The sequence below is a fragment of the Chiroxiphia lanceolata genome, chromosome 4, assembly GCF_009829145.1.
Source record: "Chiroxiphia lanceolata isolate bChiLan1 chromosome 4, bChiLan1.pri, whole genome shotgun sequence".
Classification (NCBI taxonomy): domain Eukaryota; kingdom Metazoa; phylum Chordata; class Aves; order Passeriformes; family Pipridae; genus Chiroxiphia; species Chiroxiphia lanceolata.
The window spans coordinates 13,227,786-13,248,629 of record NC_045640.1 but is presented as its reverse complement, the minus strand read 5'-3'; the positions used below and the strand labels follow the sequence as shown (position 1 = coordinate 13,248,629).

At 37.4% G+C, this 20,844-nt stretch overlaps 2 protein-coding genes across 10 annotated transcripts in view; both read right to left on the bottom strand.

Moving 5' to 3' along the window:
* C4H4orf50 (chromosome 4 C4orf50 homolog) overlaps window positions 1-14,806 on the bottom strand; it is an 87,685-nt gene extending 72,879 nt beyond the window's left edge. The window contains exons 1-7 of one of the 4 annotated variants that reach the window (XM_032685011.1): window positions 12,737-14,806; window positions 11,035-11,178; window positions 9,691-9,842; window positions 6,948-7,086; window positions 4,986-5,693; window positions 864-978; window positions 83-207 (exon numbers count right to left, since the gene is read on the bottom strand). In XM_032685011.1, the coding sequence (XP_032540902.1) occupies window positions 83-207; window positions 864-978; window positions 4,986-5,693; window positions 6,948-7,085 (1,086 nt within the window). In that variant the 5' untranslated portion in view covers window position 7,086; window positions 9,691-9,842; window positions 11,035-11,178; window positions 12,737-14,806. Of the gene's footprint in view, window positions 1-82; window positions 208-863; window positions 979-4,985; window positions 5,694-6,947; window positions 7,087-9,690; window positions 9,843-11,034; window positions 11,179-12,082; window positions 12,190-12,736 lie in introns of those variants that run through there. The other 3 variants (XM_032685010.1, XM_032685008.1, XM_032685009.1) reach the window with 3 other exon arrangements.
* A 17-nt stretch (window positions 14,807-14,823) lies between these two features.
* The window catches only part of JAKMIP1 (janus kinase and microtubule interacting protein 1), a 156,920-nt gene continuing 150,899 nt past the window's right edge, over window positions 14,824-20,844 (bottom strand). For all 6 annotated transcript variants that reach the window (XM_032685014.1, XM_032685012.1, XM_032685013.1 and 3 more), the window contains 3 exons: window positions 19,893-19,958; window positions 17,288-17,332; window positions 14,824-14,856 (listed from right to left, as the gene is read on the bottom strand). In XM_032685014.1, the coding sequence (XP_032540905.1) occupies window positions 14,824-14,856; window positions 17,288-17,332; window positions 19,893-19,958 (144 nt within the window). The remainder of the gene's footprint in view (window positions 14,857-17,287; window positions 17,333-19,892; window positions 19,959-20,844) is intronic.

The window sequence follows — 20,844 nt, the reverse complement described above, 5'->3', positions numbered from 1 at the left end:
TCCGTAGCAGCTATGGGGTAAAGCTACTTCACCTTTAAATGCACCAGCTCTTCACTCTATCTCAAATTACCTTTTTTCTCACCTGCTCAGCCTCAGCTAGACCAACAACTTTCACAAAGACACCTGAAGTGCCTTCCCGGACTGGTACAGATTCTTCTGTTAGCTCCTCCATCTGCTTTAGTCCATCATGACTACATCCTGGTGTTTCTGTTATGGTAAAGCACTGGAAAAATGTAATGTCACTCCCAGATAGTTGCATAAAAACCAAACTTGAAAACATCTGAGGAGATGTTTTGAACAGAGAAATATTTTAGTGAGAGCATGCTCAAAATTACCTTCTTTACCAGCAGCATACACCACCAATGATACAGACAAAAGCCCAACATTTAATAAAAAAACAAACTTCAAAAGAAAACACAAATAATGAGCTCTAAAATAAAGTCTATTTGGGGGTTGAGATGGAAAATACATCTCATTATGGTGGGCAGGTGAAAACTTATTGGGTTAAACCTAGAGGCTGAAATTATTCAGTGCAGGTCTGCATTTGCATATACTGAAATTTGCTATAAAATTCCCATTAATTTATGTTGGAAGAATTTACCTGATACAATTTATCAAGATCAGAGCTTTCACACTGTTTAATCTGAAAAGCAAATCTGCTGCACATCATTCCTGAACACTATACTTCATCCAGGACATGCAAAGCACCCCAGTTATTGTTTCACCTTCCCAAGACACAGGTTACAAATTAGGAGGTTTTTTGAAGGTTTTACACCTTCTAAGTCATGGACACCTCATGAATGAAATCATCTTCACTTTAATTACACATAAATGAAAGCAAAAACTCCATTTTGTTTGCATACCAGACTCTTCAGCATGTAGCAGCACAACTGGAGTTTGAGTAGCTCTGCTTCTGAGTGAATCCAAGACTGGTCTCCATTTAAGATTTTGAACTTCATCCTGAATTAGATTCCCATTCTTAATGGGAAAATGAGGAGGACAAGAAAAAATCACACGGATTATACACATATGGTGTTTGGGATATGAAAAACAGGCACATAAGCTTCCTTTGCTATTTTACATTCAAAAGACCCATTGTTTCATTATAATTGCTATTGTTTCAGACAGTGTTCTCATTCCAACATTTTCTAGTAAATGTCATGGATGTAAACATTCCCCTAGTGTTTCCTCCATACTTTAAAAAGAGTTAAGGAAGAAAACCTGAGTCATAAGCATGTAATATGTCAGATAACAGGTGGAACACTGTGACTAATTTATATCCTCATGAACAAAGAGAAAAGAAGGTCCAGTCAAGTAGGGAATGACACTAATAGTTCAGTGCCCAGCTACAAAGACAAATGTTTCTAGGCTGGAAGAATTCCAAGTTGAATAATCATTCTTAACAGATTTTTTCCCATTGATAATTTAATTGTAAATTTCATATTCTGTTCTTGACATTTATCTTGACTCCCTGATTGAATTTGGAAATTGCGACACTTCCTGATGAAAAGCAGATACTCCTACTTCTTGATACACAAACCACATTTCACAGGTGCTGTGCTCATTTTCAGTGAACAGAAGACTCAGTTTTGATTGTCTCAACAAAATACTTAATCAAGATGGTAACCAAAACAGTAACAGCACAGAAATCAAGCCAACAAGGCACTTTTGTCCTCCTGCACTGCTCTGCATCAAATGCCAGCAGAAAACAAGTCTGGTCCCTTTTGACTGAGCTGCAGCTTTAACATGTGGATGGGAAAGGCAATGACTTCCAAGTCTTTGTAGTGAGTCAGAAAAGGCCACTGATTTTCCAGAGGATCACCAGTGAGAATAATTTTTACTTCAACCCAAGTCAGCTACTTCATTATTGCGCTCTGTTACGAGATCTTGACTGGGAGGCATGACTTGAAACCACAACACTTCCAAGATTTATTCCTTTATTTTCTCAGTAACATTGAATCATAAATGGTTTAGGTTGAAAGGTACCGTAAAGATCATCTAGTTCCAACCCCTCAGTCACGGGTAGGGACACCTTCATCTAGACCAGGTTGCACAGTCCCCATCCAACCTAGCCTTGAACACTCCCAGGGGTAGGGCATCCACAACTTCTCTGGGAAACCCATTTGAAACTAATGCCAACTAACTGAAACACACTGGTTCCTTTCCTGGAAGTTTCCTTTTATTTCTTCACAGATATCAATTCATTATTACTATGTGGGAACTGTCAAAAGAAAATTACACATAATGATGTAAAAGATACAATACTTGGATGGCCAAACATCACACTGTGAAATCAAGACCTCAGCAGTTATGTGAAAGCAGTAGGAAGATGCACTGCTTGGTGTTTCATACTTATCCTTCATTTCAACAGACTGACCCCTAATGCTCACATCTAGAAACTGTCTGATAAGTCAAGACACAGCCACGTGGAACCAGCTGCCTCTTTTTTCTTTTTTTTTTTTTTTTTTGGTGCATTTTTTGTGCAGGCATAGGCTGCAGCTGGAATACTGCAGACAGGAATCTGATACTAAGCTTGGAAATTCAAATTTTTGACAAGATTTATGTGCCTACACCCCTCCATGAGATGTAGTTCACCTCTTGGTGCTCAATCTAATTGAATATTGTATTATTGAATGAAGATCCAGTAATAACTAAGGCTAGTCTTCAAGAATAACTGATGTGACTAGCATTGAATGACGTGGTATTTATTGAGAAATCTCACACCATTTGTATTTCACAGAAGTCTCATAAGTCTGTCTTCACAAACTACTTTTTTCCTGACTGTGAAATAGGCAAATGATCCCATTCACTCATTCACTGAACAGTGTCATACAAGCAGTTTTCTAGGAAAGTAACACCATGAAAATCTTTCTTGTGTTGGATAATATTTCTCATTTTTATAGCTGTTGATGGAGTATGATGAGCTCAAATAAGAGTTTTCTTGTAACTATTTTGACTTAAATGCTAAAAGATCAAGGTGATGAGATTAAGAAATTCTATTTTATTAGGTGCTAGTAAAATTACAGATAATGGGGAAAAGCCCTCTTCAGTTTTACAGAAAAACACCAGATGTCTCCCTCCTCCTTTTATCATAGATATTGAATTTTTTTCCCTGCTATCTCAAGTCATTTTCTGCTAGAAAAATCCAAGTGTATTAGTAGCACTAGAAGAGGAGGAAAAGACAAATAGAAATGCAGAAGGCACAAGATTTGCTGCTGCTGCTACACACAGCATTCAATGAACACTATCTATTCTACAACAAACCAGAGTAAACACAAATTATGGCATATTCATTTATACCAAAGACTGGGTAACTGAGACACTGTAACCTCCTATGGCAACACAGATGTAAAAAGAAAAGAAACGGTTAGAAAACTTTGTGTACAGGAAAAAAATAACCTTTTATTAGAGCACAGCACAGAAAGAAAGAGATTTGATCCCTTGTCTTGAAGACTTTTTAGATTAGTCTCAGACAGTCAGTTGATATATCTTGCTTTCACACCTTCAAATATCTCCACACTTATTTTCTCCTTTTCTCAATTCTATCAACCCAATAGTAATTCTTCACTACTTTTCAGGCTCTGAAAGGCCTCACTCCTCTTGATTTTAGCTGTGCAGTCCCCTCATAGTGCATTTGCTTGTTGCACCTATTTACAACTTGGCGCAAGTCCCTCTAGAAGTATCTTAAAATATTTTTAAATGGTATTCTTCCTTCCCAAGAAAAAGTGAATACACTAGTTAAAGGAACTACAGCAATGGTTCAGGGTAAGTGGTTGGTCTTTTTGCCACCTTGAGGCAGCTACAGAGACAGGTGCAGTGAGGTGCAGCTTCTGAGTTCTCCACAAAAGTCACCCATGTGCTGCTGGTCACTGCAGGATGATCTTACCACCCTTTCTCTCTCACCCAAAGGGAACTTCCTGGAGCTCACTGCTTTGGGGCTGTAGAACCACTAAATCACCATGCCTGCAAAAGTGCATTCAATTACCAGGTTAAAAAAATTGTCTTTATTTCCTCTAGCTTTTACAGACGAAAGATCCTCTCTAGCTTCTCCCAGTTCTGGAAGTACTCAAGTACAGTCCTATTATCCTATTGTCCTCCTATACGAAAGGGATTTGTTCATGCCCATTACCTCTTGGTTAAATGTAGTTAAAATCAGGAGAGTTCTTGGGATATCAGGTCACAATCTGAATGAAGTAAGCTGAGTGTGAGGCTTAGCTGATTCAATTTAACAAATTCTCAGAATAAAAATACTCTCCACCTCAGTGGATAAAGAATAAAACTTTGTTCTAGTCCACTCTGTGAAAAGAATTGTTCCTTGTCAGCAAAATGAATTGGCAGAAGCTCAATGCCATATTACAGCATTTCCAGAGCTTTCCCATGCAGTGCTGGGGTGAAGTGCTTGAAGCAAACAAGTCTATTCAGTGTATTCAGGGCATATCACAATGTTACAAAGCTGCAAACCATTGAATATCTCAGCTCGCTCCCGGTCATGAACACTGTATCCACCTTCCCTTGTTTACCATTATCCAGAAAATCTCATAGAGAAGATTTATTGTCAACTGTGCTTTTTGCTTCAGCATTTGGGCATGAATAAAATGCAAAAACTCATCCAACCATATGTGTACTCCTCCATTGAATGGTATCCACAAGACAGAGCTCTCAGAAGTTCTTCTGGGTTCTACTTCTGTTGCCAACTGAGACCTTTTGCCAGGGGCACATCACTTAAAAACTTAAGGAAAAAGGGTTTGTTAAGTGACCTCAATGTGCACCTCATAAAAGCACTGATGCAATGAAGCTCCAACTACTGATTCCAGTGGGTGTGAATGAGACAGTTTGAAGTACGAATGCATAAACAGAAATAAACAAAAAAAATTCAGAAAAGATAAAGCCTCGCACTTTCATCTTGATTGCACATCTAATGACAAGTGTAATTCAAGGTGATATAAAGACAAGAACCAATTATATTTTGTCTTATTTTTACTTACCAGTTGACATACCAGGTCAACACTGTTGTCTCCATTCTCCAATCTTGCAAGTTGTGAGTCTTTTTCTTTCTTCTTTTTCAACATCACTGTACTTTGATCTTTTAAAGCTCTGTTTTCATCCAAAAGCTCTTCCATTTTTTCCTGTAGTTTGATTTCAGATAATTTCAAACTATAGACATGACAGGAAGATTCTTCCAATTTCGTTCTGAGGAAGTCTTCATTGTTCTGAGAGCACTGCAGTTCAGTCAACAGGTCTCCCTGTTCTCTTCTGTTGTCCTCCTCTTTTTCCCTTAAGAACTTCAGATTTTGCTGAAATGCCTGAACGTGGCTTTTCATATTATGCTCCACATTTTCAATACAAGTTTTCCATTTCACTACTTCCATGTCAGGGTGTTTATAACCCCGAGTCCCACTGAATGTTGATTCCAGCACCTGCTGGAGATGCTGCAACATTCCCTCTTCTATCTCAGATGTCAAAAGAGCAACATGGGAACTAAGATCTAGGACTTTCTTTTCCAGCCTAGATACCTCACCCCGAAGGTAACATTCCCTCTTTCTCAGTACTGCTGTCTGTTGTCTCTGCCTTTGTTTGTAGTGCTCAAAATATTCTGATTGGCTTTTTATTTCTTCTTCTTTTGTCTTCAGCTGCTCCTGAAGCCAACACAATTTTTCCTTTTGCTTCTTCTCTGACTTTTTCTGGTTTTCAACCTAAAATTTCATTGAGTCCTATGGTTAACATATTAATACTAAATCTCTTCTTCCCTTATTTATTTTAATTTAGCAATAATTCTGCCCTTATTTTCTCAAAACTCAGGAATGACGTAAAAAGAATTTTTTCTAAAGCTAGTAAAATCCTGCCTTTAGAGTAAAACTAACCTGTTTTGTCATTTCAGCCATCACAGAAAACCTCAGTAGGAAACAAAACACAAGCTCACCCCCATCTACTACTACAAAAAGTAAAAAAAGTTTTAAAACACATTTTTTTGCATGTTCTACAGTACGTATTAAATCAAAATAAACCTTAGAACTGGAATTCATACATTCAGCTCTGATCTATAACAAACCCTTAATGCTGACAGTACTGTAGCACTGAGGTGCTATAGTCAGGGAAGCTGTGGTTCTGTTTTAGAAAACAGGACACACACTTTCCAGAGACCAAGCTTTTGTCCTTTGCCCCTCACTATACCTGTCATCTGTCAGCTCATCTTATGAACCTCCCGAAAAAGGAGAAAAAAATAGATGTCTTTTGAAACAACTTGAAAATAGGCTTTGGTATTTTCATTTGCACTATAGTGTGTTTGAACACAGCAACATACAGAGGTGAAAGATGAAGGGCAGAGAGGATTTCATGATTCCCATGCTGCCCTCGCTTTCAGCAGACTAAGAGCCACCAGTATCACAGGGACACTGCAGCAACTTTGAAGCAAGACTTGAGAGTCTTGCCACATAGTACTATTGTACCGTGAGAGTATTCAACTTTGACCTAAAATGCTGAGAAAATGAAAGTATATCTTACGATAAACAGAATCAAAACACATTGTTTCACTGAAGACTGTCCCTGAAAAAACTTTCATTCTTCCTCCATTTTCATGGATCCATCCAATGAGCTGTGTAGACTAGGTAAAAATGCCTTTCGTATGGGCCTAAAAAGACAAAGTCTGATCTAAGGAGAAGTACACTGAGTGGCTTCTGGGGAGGAAGTAGGAAATGTGAGCATATATTTCAAAGTTCAAGGGCCTGAATGAAAGAAATAATGGCAGTGCTGTCAAAAACAACAGAGAAAGAGAAAGGGGAAAAAAAAAAATCCAAAAGTTCTTCTGATTCCTATGTTTGCAGAAAAAGATAAAGGCTGAGATGATTTATTGCTTAAAAACAGAGAGGTCACTGGAAATGAGACTGACTTATAAATTACTCCCACAAAGAGAAAATAAACTAGGTAATTTGAAACAATATCCTCCTCACCAAGTTGATCAGATCCTCCTGAATGTCTCGCAATTTCCCTTTAACACGTACATTGGCATTTTCAACCTTCTGCAACTTCGCATTGAGCTGATCAATCATCACAAGAAGTTTTTTGTGTGACAGCTCCAGCTCTTTCATCCTGTGATGGTGAGAATGAAGATTTTTGCTTAGTAGATTCCACAGTATACTTCCAGATAGATAAGCAGTCATCAGCAATGCATAAATTTATCTTTATTTATTCCATTTGTCTCCCAAAAATAAAATAGTAACAGTTTGTGGATCACTAGTAACACTTCATTAGCAAGTCTGAGATCTGGACATTACACTGGAAAGTCTCAAAACTGTTAAAGACAACACCTATGTTCAGTCCCTCTCTACTGGCTTAATATGAAAACCATAAGCAAACACATTTACAAGATTTTTGTTCAGTGAAGAAACAACTTAGCACAAAGGCAACCACAACACTTCAGTCTCTGCATGTTTCTGATCATAGGATTTTGCTAGGCTCACAGTTAACAGGTTCAAATTTTATGATGGTAGTAAATGCTTCCCATCAAAATTAATGTTACAGGTAACCTAGAAGTACCTGTGTTTTAGGGACTGAAATGATAACATCTTACTTGTAACATACCTTCAGTGGGTACTGAAACCTATAATGTATTGACTTTGTCCACAAGGCTGGATTTTGACAAAATACAGGTTTTGCTTTGCCTGTTTCGATTAAAATGGTAGTGTAAGATGACATAGTGTGATCACAGAATCATAGAATCAGCCGGGTTGGATGGGACCTCTGAGATCATCAAGTCCAACCCTTGATCCAACACTGCCATGGTTACTAGACCATGGCACTAAGTACCACATCCAGTCTCATCTTAAAAACCTCCAGGGACAGAGAATCCACCACCTCCCTGGGCAGCCCATTCCAATGCCTGATTACCCTCTCTGTAAGGAATTTCTTCCTAATATCTAACCTAAACCTCCCTTGGCACAGCTGAAGACCATGCTCTCTTGTCTTGCTGATAGCTGCCTGGGAGAAGAGACCAACCCCCATCCGGCTCCAACCTCCTTTCAGGGAGCTGTAGAGAGTGAGGAGGTTTCCCCTGAGCCTCCTCTTCTCCAGGCTGAACAACCCCAGCTCCCTCAGCCTCTCTTCATAGGACTTGTGCTCAAGATATGATATGTTGGGGTTCCTCTACACAGGAGGAATAATCTAAAATAATCTTACGAGAGCAATCTTCATTTTTTTTCCTTAAGACTTTCCTTCCCTTTTCAGCCTACACATCAAAATTTTCTCAATGCTTGAAACAGCTGTGAAGTCCAAAATAACCCTTACTTGTTAAGGAGAAAGTTTAGAAGTCTTTCATCTCATGAGGCAGGTACTAGAGCCACCTCTTTTCTCATCTCAGAGAGGCACACTTTACCCCCACTGCCTCTCAGGACCCTGCTAGTTCTTCGTTAAATTTCTTCATTCAACTTTTAACAGTCCTTCAGTGAGTTCCCCTGCTCATTTCTAACTTATAGCTTTGACTTACTTCCCCCCTGCCAAAATTTCCTGCTACCTACATCCCCACAACATTACCTATACTCAAAAATCTCACATAAAAAAAGCATTTCTGAAGAAACAGGATCAAGATAGAAAACACATAACTAAATAAGTGCTCGTACACGTATCAAAGTAAACCTGACGAGGTCCTCCCCTCTGCAGGCACTGCATCATCTGACACTGGTATCAAAGGAAATAGGGCCACATCAGCCCAGAGCTCTGCCTTGGCTGAGTTCTGCTTCTCTGTTTTTCCCGGTAGTTCTGCCTTACACATCATTCCTCATCTCATCTCTCTATGCTTCAGCCACAAGAACTCCAGGCACAGGATTCCTTTGCTTTTTACTGGCTACCCAAGGTCCCTGAAAATGGGCTTTCAGTCAAGTTTCAGCTGTTCATTTGCTCTCCTCGAATTGTTCCCTCACACTGTCTTTGTTTTGGTTTGAAATAAAGTTCTCCATGTCTTCTCCTCCCCAACATGCTTGTTACAATAGGTTTATTCCTATGAAAGTTTTTAAAAAAAGATTCATTATTATTTTGAAAAAAAAAAGCCCATTATTAAAACATTTCTGGACAAATCTTTGATAAATCAAAGTAATTTAAAAATTATACATATAATTATTTTAATGCCATTTCCATTTTCCTACTTTTGAAATCTTTGACTTTCTTTAAAACAGTGCCTTTGCTGATTATCAAAAACTAATTATTCTAGACAAATGTATAATTAATGGACAATGACACCTTTATCTACTTTAGTGATTAGCATTAACATACTAAACTGAATGAAGCTTTCTGAAGCAATAAACTGTTTTTACAACACAAAATTCCTAATTAACTCTTACTTTAAAAGGAAAGGGATAAACTTTACAAACAGAATTTACACCTTATGAATATTTAAGAATGCGGTATCCTGAGAAAGGTGTCTGGTTATTTGTAACAACATTGTAGACCATGCTGAAACCCTTATTTAAATAATAATTCTTAAATAAATGAATACTGCATTTCTGTTCTGACAGCTACACAAAGCACTTATACATGCATCTTCTCAGGCACTCTAAAAACACATAAAGTTGATGTTTCTGTTGCTTTTGTATTATCGTGTAATGATAATCATATAATGTAATTATCATGTACATGGGGTAAAGGGAAGAGTACATTTGTTACATCACAATGAATTTTAATGCAAAATCCCCTTTTATTTACCTATGTCTTAGGACAGAATCTGACTCCACGTAGTCCTCTAGAACACCTTTCAGGTTTTGCTCTGACTTTTCCAGCTCTTTTATTCTGAGATTTAAGTTCTCTTCTCCAGCACTGTTTACTTTTCCATCAGGTGTGCTTGCATCTTCTAATTCCTGGAAAATCCAGGAAGTAGCAATTTTAACATTGAAATTCAGAATATCAAATCCTTCATTGCTGGGCATTTTAACAGAGTAACAAAATTCTTGCTCTTTTCCAGATGAAGGATCCATGATGAAAAAAACCCCCAAATTATTAGGTTCTGAACATACTGCACTCTAAGCATGCAATAACACAGTCTAAGCCTCTGATGATCAAATGAACAGTCCTTCTTGATTCTGAACACATTTATTATTTATGAGAAAGTCTCATTTCATTACCCCATTAGCATGTATGAAAGGAGTTGCTGTTCATGAGATCCCCATAAAAGATTCAGTTAGACTAATTAATAAAGGAATTAGGCATCAAAGTTTTGAAAAGAGAATAATTTTTTACTATTTGGAAGTTCATAAAACTGAGTATGCTTATTTTGGATAAATGTATTATTATTGTTTCAAGACAGAAGATTAAAAAAGGATATTTCCGATTCAAAAGGCATTCTATGACTACTTCAGAGAAAACATTCAGTATATTTAACTTGCATTCTGGAATTCTCCATGCAATTTTTTACTTATATCTACTTCACCTCTGAGAAGTTATGAAACCATGCCTAAAAGGAATGTTCAAATTTGGGCCTGAGAAGGCAAGCTAAGTTTGGTTCTTTTCTTTCACTTCTTTTAGCTGTAGATCTAAAAATTCTTCAGCCTGAGTTCACCTTTATTTACAGAAACTCGCTTCAGTAAGTATAGTCTTATAATTGTTTCGTGGTTTCAGTTGGGATAGGGTTAATTTTCTTCTTAGTAGCTGGTACAGTGCTGTATTTTGGATTTAATATGAGAATAATGTTGATAACAAAGTGATGTTTTGGCTGTTGCTGAGTAGTGTTTACCCTGCATCAAGGACTTTTCAGTGTCTCATGCTCTGCCAGTGAGGAGCTGCACAAGAAGCTGTGAGAGATCGTGGCTGTGACAGCTGATCCAAACTGTCCAAAGGGATATTCCACACCTTAGAAACTGTACAGTGCAGTGCACTTGTTTCTCTTGGGTCCTGTTACTTTCTCTCCATCTCCTTATAATTACTATTATTATTTTTATTATTATTACTACTGCTACTCATATTTTAGCATATTTATATTAACATTAGTATACTAATATAGTAATATTTTGTTACAATTATGAAACTGTTTATATCTCAAATCAGGAGGTTTACCTTTTCTTTCTGTTTCTCCTCCCCACTGACAGGAGTGAGTGAGAGGGTGCATGATGCTTAGTTGTCAGCTGGGTTAAACTACAACCAGTGGCATCTGTGAATTGCCTTTGATTTTGCTACATTTGTGTTGATTTGGAATTGGACCTGTAATTGGAATTCAACCGCGGAGTTTGGATCTACTCTCCAGGAAATAATGCAATTACTTTTTTTTTTTCTGGTAGACAAATGCAGAATATACAGGAAGAAGATAAAGCAACATTTTTGATGCTGAGGAGCAGAAAATGGCACAAAATCAGTGCAAAAGACCAAACAAACAGTTCTTCTCTTATCACCCCATGTTTTGTTATGTGCTATTCACACGTACGGTCAGTGACACTACGTTTTACTATTTTGGTCAATTTTATCAACTCACTGGCCTTATCTACAAAAGGACCTTGAGCTGAAATGATTCAGCTGCTCCTTGGTCCCATGAGAAGTCACAATGCTTAAAAGCTTCAAGTGTGGAAAGACAAAGAATAAATCCATGTCGACAACAAAGTTCAAGCCACTTTGTGATCTCTAGACCTACGAAGCCCAGTCTCTTCTCAGAGACGTGCTAACATAATCATGGCTCTCCCCTGGCCTGTATAATTTCCCAAGTAGAACAGTATCTTCAGTTTAGAGTTCCTTGAGACATTAGTATTTTGTCTGTACTTATTATTTGATAATGCACATCCCTGAACAGAACTGCAAAAGGTAGGTATAATAATAGTGGAAATTGTTACTCTGCTCATTAACAATTTACAGTGGAAGGTAAATTAATGTCATTTTCAACTGTGCCCCAGCCCAATATCTAACTCATAAGATGTACAAAGAAAAATTCTTAGCAGTATATTTTGCAGAAATTAACCAGCATATAAAAGCAGTGAGGATGCAGGCAGGAAAAAAACTGGCAAAATCATTACAACACTGATTTCTACTCTCCTATTTCTAGTACATGTTCTTGTTTAAAGGTGCTCTTTTATTCATTCCTAAAATGAAAGTTAATACAACAATTTCTAAAGCTGACCTCACACCTCATGATCCATCAGGCTCTATGCTTCTACTGCTTCAGCCTGAAAACTATTGAGTACTGCAGCATAAAACCAGGAAAGCTGTTAGAACTGACAACAACAATGAGAAACTTACAGTTTCTTTCTTCACTTACACAGCTGGGACTGATGATTTAAAAGCTGTGTCACAGAAAGTGAAAATCAGGCCCACCATATTGTATGGATTGAATCATAGAATTATAGAAACATTAAGGTTGGAAAAGACCTCTAAAAGCATCAAGACCAACCACTAACCCAGCATGGCCAAGTCCAGTACTAAACCATGTCCCCAAGTGCCACATTCACATGCTTTTTAACACTTCCAGGGATGGTGATCCCATCACTTCCCTGGACAGCCTATTCCAATGCTTGGCCACCCTGTCAACACACTGTACCTGTTCCCAGCTCTATAATAAATACCAGCATACAGTGGATAGTAAGACTGTAATGATATACTCTGTTTTCCAAAATATGAATCCTGCTAGCTCAGTGCAGAAAAAAGCCATCATGAATGCAATGGAAAATATCACCCTGATCAGCCAGATTCTTTAACTGACACAAACAAAACTGTCACATATCAATTACAATGTAACAAAACACATCACAAAATAAGAAAATTAAATTGTTCATACCTTTTCTGCTTCGTGAGAAGATCCTCTCCTGTCTGTGCAGTGTGCTTACCGTGGCAGCCACGTGCTGTGACCATCCCCTGTTTGTGCTTATAGTTTCATATCCAAAGTAGTGATGAGCAAAACTGTGCCTATGAGAAGAGGGTTTCTTTGCCAAGTGAATCACACTTTCCAATTTCTGTTCCTTCATCATCACTGGGTTTGATTATCTCAAGCTCTGTTTATCTCCTGTTGTGGTCCTTTTCTTCAGAGTGATGCCAGAATTCTGCCTTTTGCAGTGAAAACCTCATTTTTCCACTCTGTCATCACACTGCTAACAGCCTTAACTAAAACAGGAAAAATCTCTATTTGAAAACACATTCTCTAAAAACTTGTTCCTTTTGAACAACACATTGTGAGCAACACATTCTTCTGGAGAATAAGATTCCAGACTTCTGCGTGGTCCTTGTTTCCAAGGTAAACTGTGCTTTTTACCAGGAAACAGGGTTATTCAGACCCTCACATCAGCCACAGTTTGCTGCATTTGACTAAATTAATCTTCAGTGTCTCAGCACCTTCTGCAGGTAAATGCTGTTGCCTGGTGATTCTTTGTGGAGGGTACACCTCTGATCTTCAAAGACCGATAATTATCTGAGAAAACTGGCTGCTCCTGAGGCTGATTCATGCACCTTTAGCAGTGAGAAAATCAGTTGTTGTGACAAAATTTTCCCTCAGCCTTCTTTTTCCTTCCTTAATTGTTCATTGCCTTATGTTATTTTTGTCAAACATAATTTCTACTTCATGTGTTGTGTTATTGTAACCATCTAGTTCCACTCTATTCATGTTGGAGTTCAGTGTGTCCATGGGAGTAGACTTGTTTCTCTGTGGCTTTTTACACAAATATGATTTCCAAAAAGATGTGAGGAAGGAGAAAGTTATCTTCTAATATTGTGCTCTTAATATTTTCAGCTTGCCTCAACATTTCAGAAATAATTAAAATTATCTCTTTCTTCGTATTGCCTTTCCAGTTCTGAAACTTCCATTTGCTTTTCCCTCTTTGAAAGAATAATCTTTATTAATTTTGTAACCATTCTCTCTCTTAAAAAGCTCTTTTCAACTTTCATTATTTCAGCCTGTGCTTCACCCCAAAGTTTTCTTGCAGTTCAGATGGTCAATGTCCATGAGTGTTTATCTGCCTCTGCTGGTTGAGGCTGTGCCATTTTTGCTTCCTGGTAGCTAATGTCCACATTTTTTTATTTCATCTGAGAGGATGCCATGATTTCTAAATATTTATATCCAACTATGTCTCTGCTTATTGTATTCATCACCGCGTCCATTTGTTCAAGCCCCTCTTCTTTCTTGAAGAGATAACTGAGCACAGCACATCACTCATTCTCTTTTCCTGACCTCTCAGGCCACCTTGGAATCTTCCATTTTCCCAGTGCTGATTTTACAAGTTTGCCCTACTTTACAAGAAACATTCAAAAAATCATATCTCCCACACAGTTCTTGCCCACTTTAAAGTTCTCTTAGTTCAATCCATCACCTTGCCTTTCACCAAAACACTTCCTTTCTCCCTCGTGGATTTCCAGCTTAAGAATTTAATATGAATTTTACCACTGCAGGGTTGTAAATCTTTATTTGTTTCCAACTTTGAACAGTTTGCTTCCTGTCAGCTATTTACTATAGACAACTTAATGTCAAACACTTAGCTTTTTTTATATAGATATTAAAAGGAGATCCTGTGTTTCCTGGGTGAAATGCAAACCACATTTGTTGAAAGCATGCAGTATGGAGACAAAAATCTCAGTACTGTAAGAAAACCATTTGGTAGATAACAGTTCACATAGCAGCCAGTAATTGCACTTGTATTGTTTTCTGCTGTTTGGTTGGTGTGAGAGTGTAAATTCTATTTAGATTTTTTTCTGTGTTTATGATGTGCTGGTCCTTATTTGATTATGAAATCATTCCAGCTTGAAGCTACATCTTTAAGAAAACCTCTAATTTTAAATTCAAAATTTTTGCAGCTTCAAGTACTATGCAAACTGCTTTATGAAAAAATGCACCAATTTAAAGCTGCTTAAATATTTTCTGTATTTTTGCAAGTGGACTCAGCTGTTCACTCCATACGCTCTTTTAATAGCCTGTAAATACAACAAAAACCAAAATAGAAAACAAAAAACAACAAAGAAAAGAAAAAGTCTGCTGAGCTTTAGATAAATAACATTACTTTAGAAATAAGTGTTGGCATCCAACCTTAAATTCATTTTATATTACCTTCAAAATAACTAGAACCAAAATTACAATCAGTAAATCAAATGGTTTGCCTTGAAATAGTTATCAATGTTCAAGAATCCGACTATAGCTAAGTATCTTAAAATTGGCTTTTCTGTGTTACATTAATCAGAGGCAGATTCACCTCTAGCAAAATGAATTAAAGGAGGTTGCCCTTCACATTAGCACCACAACGTGATGTGCACTCCTAGAGATGTCAAGAGCAGAGTAGCTATGTGGCTACGAGGTCATTATTCCTGTGTTATTCCCTCAAAATGCTTGTCACCAAGCTTGAATTCAACTACTGAAATACTTTTGACAGGAAGAATAGCAGGTTATAGCAGCACAATGCATTTTCTGGAGATTAATAATACTTGTGAATTTTTTTTCAGGTTTTTTTTCTCTTTTATCCAAGGGGGGACCCATAATACTATCAGTTATATCAGCATGGAAGCCTGTGGATCCCTCAAATGCATAGTATTTCAAAATATTTCAAATGGAATTTTAAAAATGCTGGTAATTTCACTAAGTTTATGGAATGTTTATAAAGTTTCTCTAGACTTGGCCAGTATACTTTTCACAATATTTAAAAGCAAATATATTCATCCAGATGTTAGCACCTCTGACCAGGACCGGTATAAAAAAGCTGGATGAAACTTCAAAGATAACAGTTTGGTGATTCCTTTAACATTACTCTTTCAAGCTTATATGAACCAAAACAGTATCTGTCCTATCTGATCTCCTCAGAACAAAAAATTCATATCAAACTGTGGAAAGGTGAATAGTCTACCAAAAGGTTTCACCTTTCTTCAAACACCTCTCTATATGCACATGCTCAATTTTTGACAAATCGAAGGAAATTTCCGAAGGAATGCTGAAAATGCTGAGAAATGTTGCTCAATTTCCACCACATTTCAACACCCATCTAACAATCAAAAGAAAGCTACTGCTTTTTTTGTTACAAAGCAATAACACCCTTGAATTACATTCTACCCATCTCTTTCTATCACCATTTTATTGAAAAATAAAAAACATATGCAGCAATGCTCATAATGAAAGTCCAGAGCCAGTTCCAAAGAGCATCAACAGGAAGATGATAACGGAATGTACTGGGACCTGAATAAACCCTCAAAAGAGCCCATGATAATACAGGTCTAATTCCGCAAAAGTACTTTTGATTTGAGCAGAACGAAATACTGTTTCAAGCTTAATGTAAGGTAAATATAATAGTTTTTTGGAGTAACTATTGTCATCATGCTTCTTCATCATACAGTAGTTGATAGCAGTTTCAAAGGTGTTGATTGAACGCATGTCCTACTCTAAGGAGATTCCATGAGCATAATTCACAACAGATTTAAAAGAAGAAAAAACTTGGAAAAATTGTAAAGGTAAAAGCATTGTGTATTATCAATTAAAACCAAAACAAAAAAACCTCAACAACAGTAACAACACAAACACTGTATAATATTCAATAGTTTTAAACCACAGCTTAATTCTCTGACAGATTGTTGAGTTACCATCCTCACTGAAAGGCAGTGTGCAACTTGCATTGCTCCAGGGAAGAGGACTGGGACTTATTTTCTAAACTGTGTTTCCCTCTTGTTCTCTGTGAAAGGTGAGCACTCCCACTATGGTTCCTGCTATAGCTGAAGAAATTCACTCTGTCCTTTGTACTGAGCTGAAAGGAGCAGGATGCTGTGGAAAGGACAGCAAGAATGATGGTAGTGTCGCAAAGGAGAGGCACAGAGGTTTTTTACCCTCACCCCTTCCATGTTGCGCTGGCACACAGGGGGCAGTCACATTGTAACCTTCACATCGACTCACAGAAGGGAAAATAGGTCATTATTTCCTAAGTGATTTCATGGCCTCAAAGATCTTGAGGAAGTAAAATGAACTCCTTTTTTTTTGCATGGGTGGTGATGCTCACAGGACTTTTTAGGAAAAAAAATTGAAAACCAATGCCGCTTCTCCATCCAGCATGACAGAAGGCAGGATCCTACAGCAATACTTGAATTTTGAGACAAAATGTACCTGTGTTGCAGAAATGAAAAGCACCCACTGCAGTTACAGCAGTCAGCATCTTAGAATGCAAAATCATTTCTCATTGAAAACCCAATGACTTTCTGCAGAAGTCTAGGACGGAAAGCATCCAAGTTGGATTTTATAGGGGACTCTTCCTCTCTGTGCAACCAAAACCAGTAAGCCCTTCCCTGTGGTTTCAGAGTCTTACAAACAATTCTCAAAATATGGTAAAATCTAAGAGCTAAAAATTGACTATGAAGAAATATAAAGAATACCAACCACACATCTTGGCTCGGTTGTGTCATCAAGGCCACAGAATGAATGCTAGTGAAAAAAACAAAAAAAGGAACAAAAACTATAACATAAGATCAAAAGAAAATGAGGAAAAAAGAAAAGAAAGAAGATGTAAGATATGTAATATGAAATCCAATGACATTACATCAGTTAGTCTTATATCATTAATTAAGTTGATCCGAAAGAAAGATAAAGTATACCGATCTTACTCTAAAAGGGGCACAAAATTCAGCATTTGAGGGCAGTTCTACAATGGTAATATCTGTGGACTATTTAACTTGAAAAATACAAGGCTTGGCTTTGTGCATCACTTAGGGAAGTACCTATAATTACACACATGAAAGTTGTCCTAAACCAAGACTTACCAAGCCCAGGACACAAACTAAGTGCAGCTTATGAGAAAAGCATGATGTGTTTAAACACCACTTGTTCCTCATATTTCAACTCATAGACTAAAATTCAGATTTTACATTATTCTTCTGCATATCGTTTAGAAACAGGACAGTTTGCTGAAGAATCTATAGGGTAGAAATACTGCCATCCTTGTGTTCTGATTTGACATAAAACTTAAAAATTGAAGTAATTCCTAAAGGAAAATAAAAAGTCATACTCATGACACCATAAATGGTGCATTGCCCTTAGCTACTCCCAGTGATGAGGCTCAGCTATAAATACTGCTATTTCTTGAAAAGACTAAGACTTGTCTCCACAAGAAATTGTTGTGCTCAGTATCAGTAGCATGTAGGTGTCAGTCTGTGCCCTTTGACACATTAAACCTTAAGAAGAGCAATAAAGTAAAAGTATATAATTCACTGATTCCCTGGCAACATAATTTTCCTTTGGTCAATCAAATTCAGAATGGGATTTAATCCCAAGGAAAAAATAATTCAAATGTAATACAGATAAAAAGAAGCGCTCTACCCATTCAGAAGTTGAAGGTTAATAGAAAAAGATGAAGCTTTTCTCAGGTCTCTTGCTAATGCAACATTAAGGCAAAGAGGACGTTAATCATTTTAACTCATTACCAGCTTTCTGCTAAGCTTGTGATTAAGCTGTTTCTTTTCTAATGCTTTTTCCATCCATCCAGCTGGTGAACCAGTAGAGATAATGCTATCTTCCATTTTCAAAATTATCAGTCTGTCTAATCCAATACCTAATTTGTAAACTGTAATGGTAATGCCTTAAAGGCTTATATTTGGGCAATAGCAACATCTAGAGATGTTGATGTTTTAAAGTAGGTGGATAAACACTAATATTTGAAGTAATTAACATGTGGAAGTATCATCTATCCCTCAGCATTTCTCTGCTTTGATATGAGACATCACTGGCTGCTAGGCAGGAACAGCTTCAGCTATAGAAGTGGTTTGGGGCAGAAAAGGGCAAAAGCAGCAAAAGAGCCCTTCTAGCAGTGGATGATTCCTGTGCTTCTCTGCTAGTGAAAACGGCAGCACCCAGCACAGTTTCTCATGGCTCTTCCACAAACCCAGCTGGATATCACGGTTTGAAAAGTGCAGGACGAGGTACAGCAGAGGGGAATCAACTAATGTGGGAGCATAAGGGACCAAGGAAGGTGTTGAGGGAATTGGAGTAGTTGCTAGAAGTGCAATAACACCAGAGGGTGACACTGGGAGGACAGATGATGGGACACTGGGACTGAAGGGTGAGGAAGAAACCTTTCAACATCCAGTGAGCTGGTCCCCAAAGACTCTCTCAGTTCTGCAAGACCCACTGACCTCTTTCAACTCTCATTTTTCACCCCATTCTCATCCCCAAAGAAAAAAAATTATTGAAAACTCCACTAACTTCTTCATTCAGCCTACCAGTCTGTTTATGTAGAATTAGATATCCATAAATGCTGGAGAAAATCAACCTGAGATGATGTAACTCATGTTGGGATCTAGGCACTGATTCAGCAAAAGTAACAAGCTAAAACACTTTCCTGGGGCCTAGAAAAAGACCCATTGTCATCATATGCCCTGCAGAGCAGGCTAAACTCTACAGACCTGGGAAACTCCTGAGCTCATAGTCCATTAACCTTGGGTCATCCCTTGCTTGAGAACAACAGTGACACAAATACATTTGCTGTCTCGAGCTTTGATCAGAGCTTTTTCAAAAGACAAGAAAATTTGGACCCAGGATATTAATTTGTTTCTATCTTAAAATAAGAAATATTCTTGATTGTAGATTATGTCATAGGCATCTTATTAATTTTGTTTGAATTTTCAGTACTTGAAAGTTTGGCAGAGCAATGATACCCAAAGAACAGGACTGAGCTAACCAAATCTGTTAGAGACAAATCTTTGTGTTCTTTCTTGATCTAAACATCAGCAAATCCTCCCCCTAATAGTCTAGTGTCTCTCCAGACCCCTTGATGCCTTCCTGTAATTGACAGAAAACCTGGATAGGAAATGGTTTTGAGCAGATTAGAGAAAGAGCATCATTTCACATAGCAATGGCTTGAACTCCAATTTTATCTTGCTTTAAAAAGAGATTTCAGGATACTAGGTTAAGGAGTACTAACATCAATGCAACGGAGAAAAATAAATTTGTAGAGAAGAAATCCATTGGTGCTGCCCAGACATTTATTTACCTTTTCCTCAATTTCTTTGAGTTGCCTCTTTTGAAGCTCTATTTTATCTTCTAGATCTCGAATTCGCTGGAACAGAAAAAGCAAAATAGCCATTATTATATCTAATTTGAAAAGTATATGAATCAAAAATATAAGAAATAGTTTAAAAATAAAGAGAACAAGTGCCCATTATTAATGTAACACTATCTATACAGTTATATTAGGCATGTCCCTGGCAGGATTGCTCCATGTTTCCATGAAACCATGGCATTTCAAGCAAGTTGCGTGTTCAGAACATCATGTTTACTCATTACCACTCATTAATCATAATTTTAACATATACACACAATTCCAATTAGCACCAAAATTATTAGAAGTACAACATTACTTTCTCTGCAACTGTCAGAACTTTTTCAACTTACCTAGACAGTCAGCAGATTACACTATATATATCCTTTTAACTCCCTATTTTTTTTCCTATAAAATATAACATGCTTCTGGTATAATCATGCTATACCAGGAAAAACAGAACACTCAGATTTTCGGTTCATCACTAGGGCACCATCCAAAGATTCAGCTGTGTTCTATTACCAGTTACCTCCCACCAGAGCCAGAGGGAATGTTTTCTTCAGTGTAGCTTCCCACATTTTTAAGGATTTTTCTTGTTCAGTTTCACAGAGATTCTTCTAAAGTATGACTCTTGTTGGGTGCACATATCTTAGTTCCTTTCCATATCACATATCCCCTTGTTTGCTTTATATAAGTTACGAGTATTTTTTATTTTTCCTTTAATTTTTGGTGGCTTCTACAATTCAGATGCATTTTATCACACTTTTAGTACCATTTACTTGTTGCAGTAGGTTTATTATTTATTAAAGTAGGACTCTCCTACTAACAGTCACTGGATATCAAGGAGCAACTTTATAGAGTCAGCTTTACTCTGGATCAACTGTCCAATCTCAGCCCAGCCTAC